This window comes from Nerophis ophidion, linkage group LG22 (assembly GCF_033978795.1).
Source record: "Nerophis ophidion isolate RoL-2023_Sa linkage group LG22, RoL_Noph_v1.0, whole genome shotgun sequence".
Lineage (NCBI taxonomy): Eukaryota > Metazoa > Chordata > Actinopteri > Syngnathiformes > Syngnathidae > Nerophis > Nerophis ophidion.
In genome coordinates this window covers 19,871,678-19,886,122 of record NC_084632.1, presented here as the reverse complement: position 1 = coordinate 19,886,122, position 14,445 = coordinate 19,871,678, and the positions used below count along the sequence as shown (strand labels likewise).

At 38.5% G+C, this 14,445-nt stretch overlaps 1 protein-coding gene across 1 annotated transcript in view; it reads right to left on the bottom strand.

Moving 5' to 3' along the window:
• Positions 1-4,885: 4,885 nt before the first annotated feature.
• Positions 4,886-14,445, bottom strand: part of LOC133540661 (prostaglandin E2 receptor EP4 subtype-like) — a 9,666-nt gene continuing 106 nt past the window's right edge. The window contains exons 1-2 of the mRNA XM_061883462.1: positions 13,595-14,445; positions 4,886-5,620 (exon numbers count right to left, since the gene is read on the bottom strand). The exon at positions 13,595-14,445 is cut by the window's right edge and continues 106 nt beyond it. Coding sequence (XP_061739446.1) covers positions 5,324-5,620; positions 13,595-14,437 — 1,140 coding nt within the window. The 5' untranslated portion in view covers positions 14,438-14,445 and the 3' untranslated portion in view covers positions 4,886-5,323. The remainder of the gene's footprint in view (positions 5,621-13,594) is intronic.

The window sequence follows — 14,445 nt, the reverse complement described above, 5'->3', positions numbered from 1 at the left end:
GGACAACTTTTGTTCAAAAACATTGCTTGTTTATTTTATCAGTTTATCAACGTGCCCTGGCCAGGATTAGAACCCCCGGCATCTGCATAGTGGCTACACCACTTTTTTTAAATTAAAGTTGCAGTTAAAAAACTCCATTTATTTACATTTTAAAGACATACGTGAATATGCAGGGATGTGGGATCTAGTTCAATATCAGATTTGGGTTTTAAAATGTATTTTTGCATTGTATGTTTATTATTAGTCAAGGTTTAATATCCTGTAACATTACAACTTGTTATTCCATTGGAAAAAAAAAATCTCAGTGTGGATTTCTTATATTTAGATTAGAATATGGTGCACTCAATAGGCTCTTTGGACTGACTGAAAATAAATCGTGAAATAAGAATTTCAAAATTAAAAATAGTTAAAAGAAATAAGTACCTGTACTTTAAATATTGATATGATTATTTAAGTGAGTAAATAAATGTATAAATTAATGGCACATTCAATAGCACATTTATGTATTTCATTCCAATTAATTAATGACACACTTGACTATTTATTTAATGTTCTATTTAACCCACCGTAGGTTATGTGTTACGTCCAACCTTTAGTAAATTATTAAACGTTATTTAAGTGCAGTATTCGTACGGGTGCTTAAAAACCTTGAAAATGCTTGGATTTTAATGTTGTGTTTTCAAGGTTTGAAAAATGTTCGAATTTTGTGCCAACTGCTTCTAAATGTTCATCATTTTTCTTGGCAGTCTGACTCAATTGACTAATTCTAAAATGGAAAACAATTAAATAAGTTTCCTTAAAAATGAAAGCAACATGCTTGATCTTTTGACTTTGCACGAGCCCTTACATTAGGTTGTTGCCATGCGGCTCTGTGTCACCCTCAAGAGGACAGTGGTGCATCGGTCCATCATGCTGGGAGGTTGTCGATTTATGAACATTGGATGGAAAATGGCAAATACAAACTGGATATAACGTGGCCCAAATCCACGTGTTGCCTGCTGAAAAGTATGCAAAAAGGAAATCCAACAGAGTCAGATGTGTTTTTTGCTCCATTATTTTGGTTGTCTATTTAACTTGTGTGAATCAATCCGTGCTGTTCCATTTCATTGAGTGTAGAGTGTAGGTAAGAAAAAAAACAAGAAATTTGGAAAAACAACACAAATGGAGAGATGTTTGCAAATACCAATGACATTGAATAGTCTACAGCAGGGGTCACCAACCTTTTTGAAAGCAAGAGCTACTTCTTGGGTACTGATTAATGCGAAGGGCTACCAGAAATAATTTGCTCAATTTACCTTTAACTCTGTTATTGTTAATAATTTATATTTATCTTTGTGGAAACACTGATCATCTTAATGATTTATCACAATAAATATATATAGAAACAGATAAATGTCATTCCGTTGTACATTTTCTTTATTTCTACAGAAAGTTTTTTTGCAGAGAATAAATGATGAAAAAAACTTAATTGAACGGTTTAAAAGAGGAGAAAAAAAGAAAATTAAATTTTGAAAAATAGTTTATCTTCAATTTCGACTTTTAAAAATTCAAAATTGAACCGAAAAAAATTAAGAGAAAAACTAGCTAATTTGAATCGTTTTGAAAACATTTTTAAAAAGAATTTATGGAACATCATTAATTTTTCCTGATTAAGATTATTTTTAGAATTTTGATGACATGTTTTAAATAGGTTGAAATCCAATCTGCACTTTGTTAGAATATATGACAAATTGGACCAAGCTATTTTTCTAAAAAGACAAATCATTATTTCTTCTAAATTTTTTCAGAACAAAAATTTTAAAAGAGATTCAAAAGACTTTGAAATAAGATTTAAATTTTAATTCTACAGATTTTTTAGATTTGCCAGAATAATTGTTTTGAATTTTATTCATAATAGGTTTGAAGAAATATTTCACAAATATTCTTCGTCGAAAAAACAGAAGCCAAAATGAAGAATTAAATTAAAATGTATTTATTATTCTTTACAATAAAAAACTGAATTTACTTGACAATTGATTTAAATTGTCAGGAAATTTAAATTTAAAAGGTAAAAAGGTATATGTGTTTAAAAATCTTAAAAATAATTTTTAAGGTTGTATTTTTTCTCTAAAATTGTCTTTCTAAAAGTTATAAGAAGCAAAGTAAAGAAAATAAAATAATTTATTCAAACAAGTGAAGACCAAGTCTTTAAAATATTTTCTTGGATTTTCAAATTCTATTTGAGTTTTGTCTCTCTTAGAATTAAAAATGTCGAGCAAAGCGAGACCAGCTTGCTGGTAAATAAATAACATTTAAAAAATAGAGGCAGCTCACTGGTAAGTGCTGCCATTTGAGCTATTTTTAGAACAGGCCAGCGGGCAACTCATCTGGTCCTTATGGGCGACCTGGTGCCCGCGGGCACCGCGTTGGTGACCCGTGGTCTACAGAAACACTGCTTCATTTTCTATGCCCCATTCAGTTAAAGATAACTGCTGGTTCAATGTTAGTCTTAGGTTTTACATGATTTTCCGTATTTTTCCTACAGACAGGTTTTGGTGACATTAAACAACAAGGCTGTGGATAGATTTACACTGGTTTTCACCTTTTGAAATGTTCTGTAAAAATGGGAAAACTGATCTTGAAAGTCCTTAAAAAGTGCTTGAATTTGGCCATGGAAAAGGCGTACGAACCCTGTAAGTGTCATGTAAGCTTGGAGATAGTGAACATTCTCCCATGTGTTTATGTAAAATATATATATATATTTTTTTCCAAATAATTAAATCATTTTGTCCCAGTTGATCCTCCATAGGTTCTGTAACATCTAACCTTTATTATATTATAACAGGTCAAATGGGCGTGTATTCCCATGTATTCATGTAAAATAAAATTAAGTACGTGTTTTCAAATTGAATAACCATTTTTTTGTATAGGAAATCCTCTTTTTTACGAAAATTTCACATGACTGAATATATGAAGGTTTGTGTTGTGTTTTTAGTGTTTTCCTGCCTTCTCCTTTGTCTGCGCCTGTGCTTTTAGTGATTCGTCCTCGGCGAGGGGCGGACCTTGAGGCACACCTGCTCGCAATTAGCACACCGGTATTTAGGCTCGTCACTGTCAGCTTAGCCTCACCGGTTATTGTCTCCGAACTCCTGTCGTGCATGCACCTGCTTCACCGGACCTGGTATGTTTTAGCTACTTTGTCCTGAATTCCCTAACCTCCTGTGTGTTTATCTGCTAGTCCCACGGAGGTAAAAGGCCTTCTTCCTGCCGACCTCTGAGGAACGTATTTTGTCCAGATTTCATGGTGTGCGTTTCTGCCTCATCGCCCTTAGTTATCCCTTTTTTGTATAATGACATTTTTACATTTTTGTAAATCCACCTTGTGTCCCGTCTCTGCATTTGGGGGTCACCCCCACTTGACCAAGACCTTAACAGTTTGGACGTAACTGGAAATATAGTGCGTTAAATGGACAACATAAAATACATACACCTTTTAAACAAATTAAGTGTCAATGATTTTTAATTGTTTTGAAATGGATTTAATGTGAAAATACATTTATTTAAACAATTTAATAATCATTTAATTATTGAAATAATTATTAATATATTATTCCATGATTTAAGTATATCATGATTTATTTATATGGATATATATATATATATATATATATATATATATATATATATATATATATATATATGTAGTGGGGCAAAAAAGTATTTAGTCAGCCACCGATTGTGCAAGTTCTCCCACTTAAAATGATGACAGAGGTCTGTAATTTTCATCATAGGTACACTTCAACTGTGAGAGACAGAATGTGAAAAAAAAAATCCAGGAATTCAAATTGGAGGAATTTCAAAGAATTTATCCGTAAATTATGGTGAAAAATAAGTATTTGGTCAACCATTCAAAGCTCTCACTGATGGAAGGAGGTTTTGGCTCAAAATCTCACGATACATGGCCCTATTCATTCTTTCCTTAACACGGATCAATCGTCCTGTCCCCTTACTATAAAAACAGCCCCAAAGCATGATGTTTACACCCCAATGCTGCACAGTAGGTATGGTGTTCTTGGGATGCAACTCAGTATTCTTCGTCCTCCAAACACGACAAGTTGAGTTTATACCAAAATGGATACATGGATGATACAGCAGAGGATTGGGAGAATTTCATGTGGTCAGATGAAACCAAAATAGAACTTTTTGGTATAAACTCCACTCGTGTTTGTAAGAAGAAGAATACTGAGTTGCATCCCATGAACACCACACCTACTGTGAAGCATGGAGGTGGAAACATCATGCTTGGGGCTGTTTTTATGCTAAGGGGACAGGACGATTGATCCTTGTTAAGGAAAGAATGAATGGGGCCATGTATCGTGAGATTTTGAGCCAAAACCTCCTTCCATCAGTGAGAGCTTTGAATGGTTGACCAAAGACTTATTTTCCAGCATAATTTACAAATAAATTCTTTAAAATTCCTACAATGTGAATTCCTCTTTTTTTTTTTCACATTCTGTCTCTCACAGTTGAAGTGTACCTATGATGAAAATTACAGACCTCTGTGCAAGTTCTCCCACTTAAAATGATGACAATCGGTGGCTGACTAAATATTTTTTTGCCCCACTGTGTGTGTGTGTGTATGTATGTATATATATATGTATGTATATATATATATATATATATATATATATATATATATATATATATATATATATATATATATATATATATATATATATATATATATATATATATATATATATATTTCTCCCATTTGACCCTCTATTGGTCCTATAACATCCAACATATGTTTTATAAGAGGTAAGTTAGGCTTGGAGAGGGTGAAAGTACCTCCAAGACACCAAATCTAAATTTATAAAATACAAATAATAATGTTGTCCCGTAGTTCCTGCATATGTCCAACCTTTAATATATTATAAGAGGTCAAGTAGGCTTGGAGATAACGAAAGTTATCCCCCGTGCTTACGTACAATAAATACATTAAAAAAATAATAATTGTGTCCTATTTGACCCTTCCAAAGGGTCATAGTCTTATAAGAGCTCAAGTGAGGGTGAATGTTTCCACTTCATGTAACAAACTTCTTCCATTAGAGCCCAACTATGTACAAGTAGTGCAAATTGCTTTGGTGTGAATGCTCCTTATGTGTCCTTCCTGTGATTGACAGGTGTACCAGTCTCAAGCTTGACCTTAAATAACCCTTTCCCCGCTGCAAGCCCACAAGTTTAGTCTGTGAGTCCACTGCGCGCACAAAGGTGTGGATTCCTCCTTCAAGCAAATCTTCCCCGCTCTCAGTTCCCCCGTGTGACAAAGTGTGTCTGTGTGCTACTGTGACAAAGTGTCGGCATCAGTGGGCGACACCATGACGCTGGCGAGCATCAACTGGCTGAACACGTGGCTGCTGTCCTTCATGTGTTCCGGGTAGAACAGGCGCCTTCGTTTTGTCAGGCGGCCGCGAGTTCTACATCGCCTGGACAGCGCCAGGATTCGGCGAAACAGCGACCTCCTGAGGAGGATGTAGATCCACGGGTCGAGGATGGGGTTGACGGAGGCGATCCGGATGGCCGCCAGGTCGGCTGCGGGGTCGTCTTCCAGCATCAGGCGGTTGGCGAACACACGGACCTGGAAGGAAAACCAAACATGTGGGTGATGATTGTGTTCATCTAATTAGATCCAATTAGATCATAGGTGTCAAACTCAAGGCTGGGAGGTCAGATCTGGCCTGCAGCATATTTTTATGTGGCCTGCTCATGCCTGGAAATACACAAAATTGACAAAAGTATTTGGCTACCAATCCAAATGATCAGAATCAGGTCTCCCGTCCAAAGGCAAAACCTAGTAACTCACTTCTAGCTGATTTTGAGAAAACAAAGGAAAACCAATCTATCTTGATGCTGTCTTACAAAGATCTACAAAGTCATCAAACGTATAGATGTTTTCTTGAGCTTTCATTTCCTTGCCGATTGAGCCATGGATTGAATCTGCTCTCATGAACGTGTGCCCTTTCTCCAGATGTTTTATCACAATCTCGGGTGGGCCCCATTCTGCGTTTGCACATTGGGCAAGAGCCGTGTACAGCGTCCAGTTTTTATTTTGACCTCCACAGTTATCTGCCCAAAAAAGTATGCAAGGGGAAGAATCAAGAACAATACATTTAATGAAGGTGCTTGCAACATCCTGGGCCAATCTTCCAAATATCCCCTCGTGCCATAATATCACATAATCAGGTTGACCGTCGGCCCCCATTCGTGGAAATGTCTCATTAAAGACAATAAGGCGACTGACAAAGAAGCTCCGATTGGTCCCTTGAGATACTAGGTTTTTCTGTTGTATCTACGCGGTTATGTGGTAGTTGCTAGGTCCTGCCATGCGCGTAACAGCTTACTTATGGAACAAATTACAATATCTCATACACTAATGTAAAGCATATCACCTAGGAACTCCAAAATTATCAGCTCAGTTTTGACCAAAATTGAGTTACTGGGTTTTGCCTTTGGACGGGAGTGGTCTACTAATCACTTGGCCCGGGAACAGGTCTTTAAAATCAAGCACTTAGGCATGGAGACTCTCGGGTGCTCAGTGATTTCCAACGTGGAACTGTCATAGGATGCCACCTGTGCAACAATCCTCGCTCCTAAATATTCCCAAGTCAACTGTCTGCCTTATTATACAAACCCCGTTTCCATATGAGTTGGGAAATTGTGTTAGATGTAAATATAAACGGAATACAATGATTTGCAAATCAGTTTCAACCCATATTCAGTTGTATATGCTACAAAGACAACATATTTGATGTTCAAACTGACAAAACATTTTTTTTTTGCAAATCATTAACTTTAGAATTTGATGCCAGCAACACGTGACAAAGAAGTTGGGAAAGGTGGCAATAGATACTGATAAAGTTGAGGAATGCTCATCACTTATTTGGGACATTCCACAGGTGTGCAGGTTAATTGGGAACAGGTGGGTACCATGATTGGGTACAAAAACAGCTTCCCAAAAAAGGCTCAGTCTTTCACAAGAAAGGATGAGGCGAGGTACACCCTTTTGTCCACAACTGCGTGAGCAAATAGTCAAACAGTTTAAGAACAATGTTTTTCAAAGTGCAATTGCAAGAAATTTAGGGATTTCAACATCTACGGTCCATAATATCATCAAAAGGTTCAGAGAATCTGGAGAAATCACTCCACATAAGCGGCATGGCCGGAAACCAACATTGAATGACCGTGACCTTCGATCCCTCAGATGGCACTGTATCAAAAACCGACATCAATCTCTAAAAGATATCCCCACAAGGGCTCAGGAACACTTCAGAAAACCACTGTCACTGAATAAATACTGCGTGGGAACGCCTCGGGATCCCCCGGGAAGAGCTGGACGAAGTGGCTGCGGATAAGTAAGTCTGGGCTTCCCTGCTTAGGTTGCTGCCCCCGCGACCAGTCCTCGAATGAGCGGAAGAAGATGGATGGATGGACTGTCACTAAATACAGTTCGCCGCTACAACTGTAAGTGCAAGTTAAAGCTCTACTATGCAAAGCGAGAGCCATTTATCAACAATATCCAGAAACGCCGCCGGCTTCTCTGGGCCCGCGATCATCCAATATAGACTGATGCAAAGTGGAAAAGTGTTCTGTGGTCTGACGAGTCCGCATTTTAAATTGTTTTTGGAAATATTCGACATTGTGTCATCCGGACTGAAAGGGAAGCGAACCATCCAGACTATCGATGCAAAGTTCAAAAGCCAGCATCTGTGATGGTATGGGGGTGCATTAGTGCCCAAGGCATGGGTAACTTACACATCTGTGAAGGCACCATTAATGCTGAAAGGTACATACAGGTTTTGGAACAACATATGCTGCCATCTAAGCGCTGTCTTTTTCATGGACGCCCCTACTTATTTCACCAAAACAATGCCAAGCCACATTCAGCATGTGTTACAACAGTGTGGCTTCGTAAAAAAAGAGTGCCGGTACTTTCCTGGCCCCCCTGCAGTCCAGACCTGTCTCCCATCGAAAATGTGTGGCGCATTATGAAACGTAAAATACGACAGCGGAGACCCCGGACTGTTGAACGACTGAAGCTCTACATAAAACAAGAATGGGAAAGAATTCCACTTTCAAAGCTTCAACAATGAGTTTCCTCAGTTCCCAAACGTTTATTGAGTGTTGTTAAAAGAAAAGGTGATGTAACACAGTGGTGAACATGCCCTTTCCCAACTACTTTGGCACGGGTTGCAGCCATGAAATTCTAAGTTAATTATTATTTCTAAAAAAAATTAAGTTTGAGTTTGAACGTCAAATATGTTGTCTTTGTAGTGGATTCATATGAATATGGGTTGAAAAGGATTTGCAAATCATTATATTCCGTTTTTATTTACATCTAACACCATTTCCCAACTCATATGGAAACGGGGTTTGTAAGAAACTGGAATAGTTTGGTAACAGCAACTCAGCCACGAAGTGGTAGGCCACGTAAACTGACAGGGAGGGGTCAGCGGATGCTGAAGCACATAGTCAGTTGCTACAGAGCTCCATACTTCATGTGACCTTCCAATTAGCCCACATACAGTACGCAGAGTCTGGGTTTGGATGTTGCCAAGAGAACGGTACATTTCGGACTGCATTGTCCCGAGTGTGAAATTTGGTGGAGGAGGAATTGTGGTGTGGGGTTGTTCTTCAGGAGTTGGGCTTGGCCCCTTAGTTCCAGTGAAAGGAACTTTAAATGCTCCAAGATACTAAAACATTTTGAACAATTCCATGCTTCCAACCTTGTGGGAGCAGTTTGTAGCGGGCTTCTTCTTCTTCCAACATGACTGTTCACCAATGCACAAAGCAAGATCCATAAAGACATGGATGACAGTCTGGTGTGGATGAACTTGACTGGCCTGCACAGAGTCCTGACCTGAACCCGATTGAAACCTACAACAGAGACTGAGAGCCAGGCCTTCTTGACCACCATCAGTGTGAGACCTCACCAATAAGCTTTTGGAGGAATGGTCAAAAAGTCCTATAAACACACTCCACAACCTTGTAGACAGCCTTCCCAGAAAAGTTGCAGCTGTGATAGCTGCAGAAGTTGGACCGACATCATATTGAACCCTGTGGGTTAGGAATGGGATGGCACTTCAAGTTCATATGTGAGTCAAGGCAGTCAATACTTTTGGCAATATAGTGTATATGTTGCTAAAGTACGACTTGTCCAGGGTTTACCCCGCCTTCCGCCCGATTGTAGCTGAGATAGGCGCCAGCGCCCCCCGCGACCCCAAAAGGGAATAAGCAGTAGAAAATGGATGGATGTTGCTAAAGTACTTTATTGACAGAAATAAAAAGAGATTTACTGCATTTTAAATGACTCTAAATAAAATTCTGCTTCGGAGGGGCCCGATTTGGCCTCGGTGCGGCCCTGGGTCTCCTTACACACTTAAAAAAACTACCCGAATTTAACCCGACTGTTGGTTCAGAAAAGGATGAACCCCTCATTTTAATTATTGTAACTCAACATTTTGGGTTTAGTTTTTTCAATCCAACTTTTGTGTTTAATTATTTAACCAATAAGTTGAGTTTTGATAACTTAATGTTGGGTTATTCCCAACCAAACTATTGGGTTGAGTTATTTACCCCAAAACGGCAGTTCTACTAACTCAATTTTGGTTGATTCATAACCCGACTATTGGGTTGAATTTATTTAACACAAAAGCTGAGTTATGCTCAGTACAAAGTTGGGTTATTCCAAATCCAACTTTTGGGTTGCGCAATTTAGCGCTCCTTGACCTAATATGGTTAAAAACTATACTGCTGGTTTGTCCTATATTCCTTCTCAACTACTGATCAAAATTATTTTTATTCCAATGAAATATACTCAAAAGCAAGATATGAGTTTTTTTTGTTTTTTTTACAAGAATTGCCTTGTATGGTCATAGTAGTCTGATACAGCCCGCTCATATATTTTCATGTAAATAAGATGTGTGATTGTAAATAATGTTAATGAGATTAATCCATAATTTGTGTGTGTGTGTGTGTGTGTGTGTGTGTGTGTATGTATATACAGAGGTGGGTAGTAACGCGCTACATTTACTCCGTTACATCTACTTGAGTAACTTTTGGGAAAAATTGTACTTCTACGAGTAGTTTTTATGCAACATACTTTTACTTTTACTTGAGTATATTTATAAAGAAGAAACGCTACTTTTACTCCGTTACATTTATCTACATTAAGCTCGCTACTCGCTACTTTTTTTAATCGATCTATTAATGTTTGTTTTGGTTAATGACAGAGCTTCAAAGTATGAACTACACATGCCTGCGTTTCACCAATCAAATGCAGTCACTGGTGACGTTGGACCAATCAAACAGAGCCAGGTCGTCACGTGACCGTAACACGTAGAACCCGACATGTTGAAAAACGTATTGGGGTGTTACCATTTAGTGGTCGATTGTGCGGAATATGTACTGTACTATGCAATCTACTAATAAAAGTTTCAATCAATCAAAAGTGTAAAGGAAAAAAGACACTTTTTATTTCAACCGTACTTCCCGTCAAAAGCCTAAAGACTGATTGCACACTTTCTGTCTTCACAATAAAAGCGGCGCTCCATCGCGCCTGCGCTAACAAAATAAGAGTCTCTGAAAGCCAGCGCAAACAAGCTAAGAAGCTACGGAGTTTGCCGCCAATGTATTTTTTGTAAAGTGTATAAAAATGAATATGGAAGCTGGACAAATAAGATGCCCAAAACCAACGACTTTCATGTGGTATTAGACAGAAAAGAGGAACTTTTTTTTCCTCCATTTGAAAACATTGACGTCTGATTCCAATCAATGCAAGTCATCAGAATCAGGTAATACACCAACTTATATTCTTGTCTTCATGAAAGATAGGAATCTATATGTTAAACATGCATGTATATTCATTAAAACACCTTTAACATGTCAACAAAAACGGCAAAATAAATAACTATAAATTATATATATATGTGTGTATGTATATATGAGGTAGATCGCCTCGACTTGGTCATTTATTAAGTAATTGATTTACGTTGAAAAACATATTGGGGTGTTACCATTTAGTGGTCAATTGTAGGGAATATGTACTGTACTGTGCAATCTACTAATACAAGTTTCAATCAATCAATCGATGAATGCCTACTGAGCCTATGATCAATCAATCGATGAATGCCTACTGAGCCTAAGGTGCTGTTAAGTTATTGTGACTCAATTTTCCTTAATATTTTTATTTTAATGTATTATTATTTAATATATATTATTGTTTGAGTTGCTTAAGAGATATTCCTGGCTATGAATTTGCTCATTGCTATTTTTATGTTTTTGTGCATTATTTGTTGCCGTAATCATTAAACAAACAGGTTACTCATCAGTTACTCAGTACTTGAGTAGTTTTTTCACAACATACTTTTTACTTTTACTCAAGTAAATATTTGGATGACTACTCCTTACTTTTACTTGAGTAATACATCTCTAAAGTAACAGTACTCTTACTTGAGTACAATTTCTGGCTTCTCTACCCACCTCTGTGTATATATATATATATATATTAAGGACACTATTAGGACGTCTCCATGCAACCAGAGAAAGCTATTTAAAATGAAATGTTGCTTTACTTTTGCTACTTTAGCATTTTTTAACGCTTTTTTGGTCATGCTAACTTTAGCATGTCAGCATGCTGACATTAGCATGTTAACTTTTTAAGCTAATTTTACTTTTTTTTTCCAACTAAATTTCACTTGGTACGTGACACATGCTGTTAATATTTGCATGCTCGCTTATCCAACTATGGTTGCATGCATACGCCCCACATTTATTCCATAATAAAATTCCCTTCAACAAAAAAGTACATTTTTAATTTAAAAAAAATGCCTTTTACCCAAAAATGCATTGGAAAAACAACCCAAAAATGGTTCATAGTTTTGAAAACCCAGAAATTGATTTAAAATAATACCCTTATAAACCAAAATATGGATTGGTCTTGATTAAAGTAACTCCAAAATTTTACCCAACACTTGCAACTCATAAAATTGGTAATCAAAATAACCCCAATTTTAACCCAACTGCTGGTTCACAAAAGGACGAACCTCTCAGTTATTTTGACTCAACAGTTGGCATCTGTTACTTGGTACGTGGCACATGCTGTTAGCATGTTAACGTTTGCATGCTCGCTTATCCAACTATTTTTGCATGCACACACCCCACATTTATTCCACAATAAAATTCCTTTCCAGAAAAAATAACTTAATTAAAAACAAGCCTTTTTGTCATATGTGGTCTGGATTATGTTTTTATTTTCTGTTAGTTTTAAGACTCCATTAGTTCCTGTTTCTGTGCACCCTTGTTTGTTTTAGTTTCCATGGCGACTTATGATTTTGACCTGCCCTAGTGTTTTGGACTGCGCACCTGTTTCTAATCAAGATAATATTTAAACCACTTTTGCCAGTCAGTCAATCTAGGGTCATTACTCGTAGTTTCATGCAATACCATAGTTCATGCTGTTTGTTCGCTTCATGCCTTGCCAAGTCTCAGTTATTTCATGCCGCAGTTTCATGAGGTTCATGTCTTAAGTTTTTTCCCTTAGTTTCCAGGTGTAATAGGCATGCTTGTCTTCGGGTTGTTTTTGTACCTTTTTGTAGTTAGATTAATAAATATGTTCCTACCTGCTACCCTTGTCCGGAGAAGTCCGTTTGCATCCCGGGAGAACAATCTTCGCAGTAAGCTGCAAACCCACCGTCATGACAATTTTGGCCAAAAATGTATTGGAAAGACAACCCAAAAATGGTTCATAGTTTTGAAAACCCATAAGTTGAGTTAAAATAATACACTTATAACCCAAAATATGGATTGGTCTTGATTAAAGTAACTCTAAAATTTAACCAAACACTCGCAACTCATAAATTGGTTTACCAAAATAACCCAATTGCTGGTTCAGAAAAAGACAAACTCCTCATTTGAGTTATTTTAACTCCACAGTTGGCACGGGTCACTTGGTACGGGACACATGCTGTTAGCACGTTAATGTTTGCACGCTGGCTTATCTAACTATTTTTGCATACATAAGCCCCACATTTTTTCCATAATAAAAGTCCCATCAAGAAAAAAGTAACTTTTTAATTAAAAAAAAATGCCTTTTACCCAAAAATGGTTCATAGTTTTAAAAACCCAGAAGTTTAGTTAAAATAATACCCTCATAACCCAAAATATGGATTGCTCTTCATAAAAATAACACCAAAATTTAACCCAACACTTTTAACTTATAAATTGTAAAGTCAAAATAACCCAATTTTAACCCAACTGCTGGTTCAGAAATGGACAAACTCCTTATTTTAGTTATTTTAACTCAACATAATAAAATTCCCTTCAAGAAAAAAGTAACTTTTTAGTTAAAAAAAATATATTTTACCCCAAAATGCATTGGAAAAACAACCCCAAAAAAGTTCATAGTTTGAAAACCCATAAGTTGGGTTAAAATAATACCCTTATAACCCTAAATATGGATTGTTCTTGATTAAAGTAACTCCAAAATTCAACCCACACTCATAAATTGGGTTATCAAAAATAACCCTGCATTTTGTCAGCACCCCTCCCCACTTACCACCAGCGGAGCCGAACAGGCCAGAACCACGACCGAGGTCATCACCAGCACCGCCATGACCTGAGTCTCGGCGGCCGAGGACAGGGACTTCCACCTGTCCCGGACGCTGCTGCTCCTGCCGCTGCCCAGCCTGGTCACGCTGCGCCGCCGCATGAGCAGCAGCGCGCCGCACACCGCCACGTTGAGCGCGGTGGTTCCCACGATAAGCACGACGCTCACCGCGCCGTACAGCACCGAGTAGGCGGCGGCCAGCGGCTCCGATGTCCTCAGGTCGATGAAGCACCAGGTTCTGGAGGGCTGCACCTTGCTCCTCACGGCGCCCATCACCGGGAGACAGCAGAAGAGCACGTTGGCGGCGTACACGCACGTCAGGAAGGTCCGCGCGGAGCGTCGGTCCACCCCCCAGCGTCCGTACAAGTACGGGCAGCAAATGGCCGCGTACCTCTCCGCCGCCATGGCGCAAATGATGCTCAGGCCGGTCAAGCCGAAAAAGAGCAGCAAGAAGGAGTGAAACTCGCACAGTTTTCGGGTTTGGAGCAACTTTCCGTCCATGTAGTTGGCGATGGTGATCGGACTCGCTAAACAAGTCCCCAGCAGGTCCGTCACAGCCAGTCCGCACACCAAGGTGTAGAAAGCAGAACTTTTCCTCTCCTGCCTCGACACGGTGAGGACGACGATGGCGATGATGTTCCCCACGGCGCCCCCGGCGAACATAAATATCGGTAAGGACATCGATTCTTTTCGGCGATGAGCCAGGAAGGTATCGTTCCTGGCCCCAGAGCCGTGTGTAAAGTTGGGATGGTCCACGGACAAACGCAGGAGGAGGCTCGCGTCAGACAGCATCGTGGCCC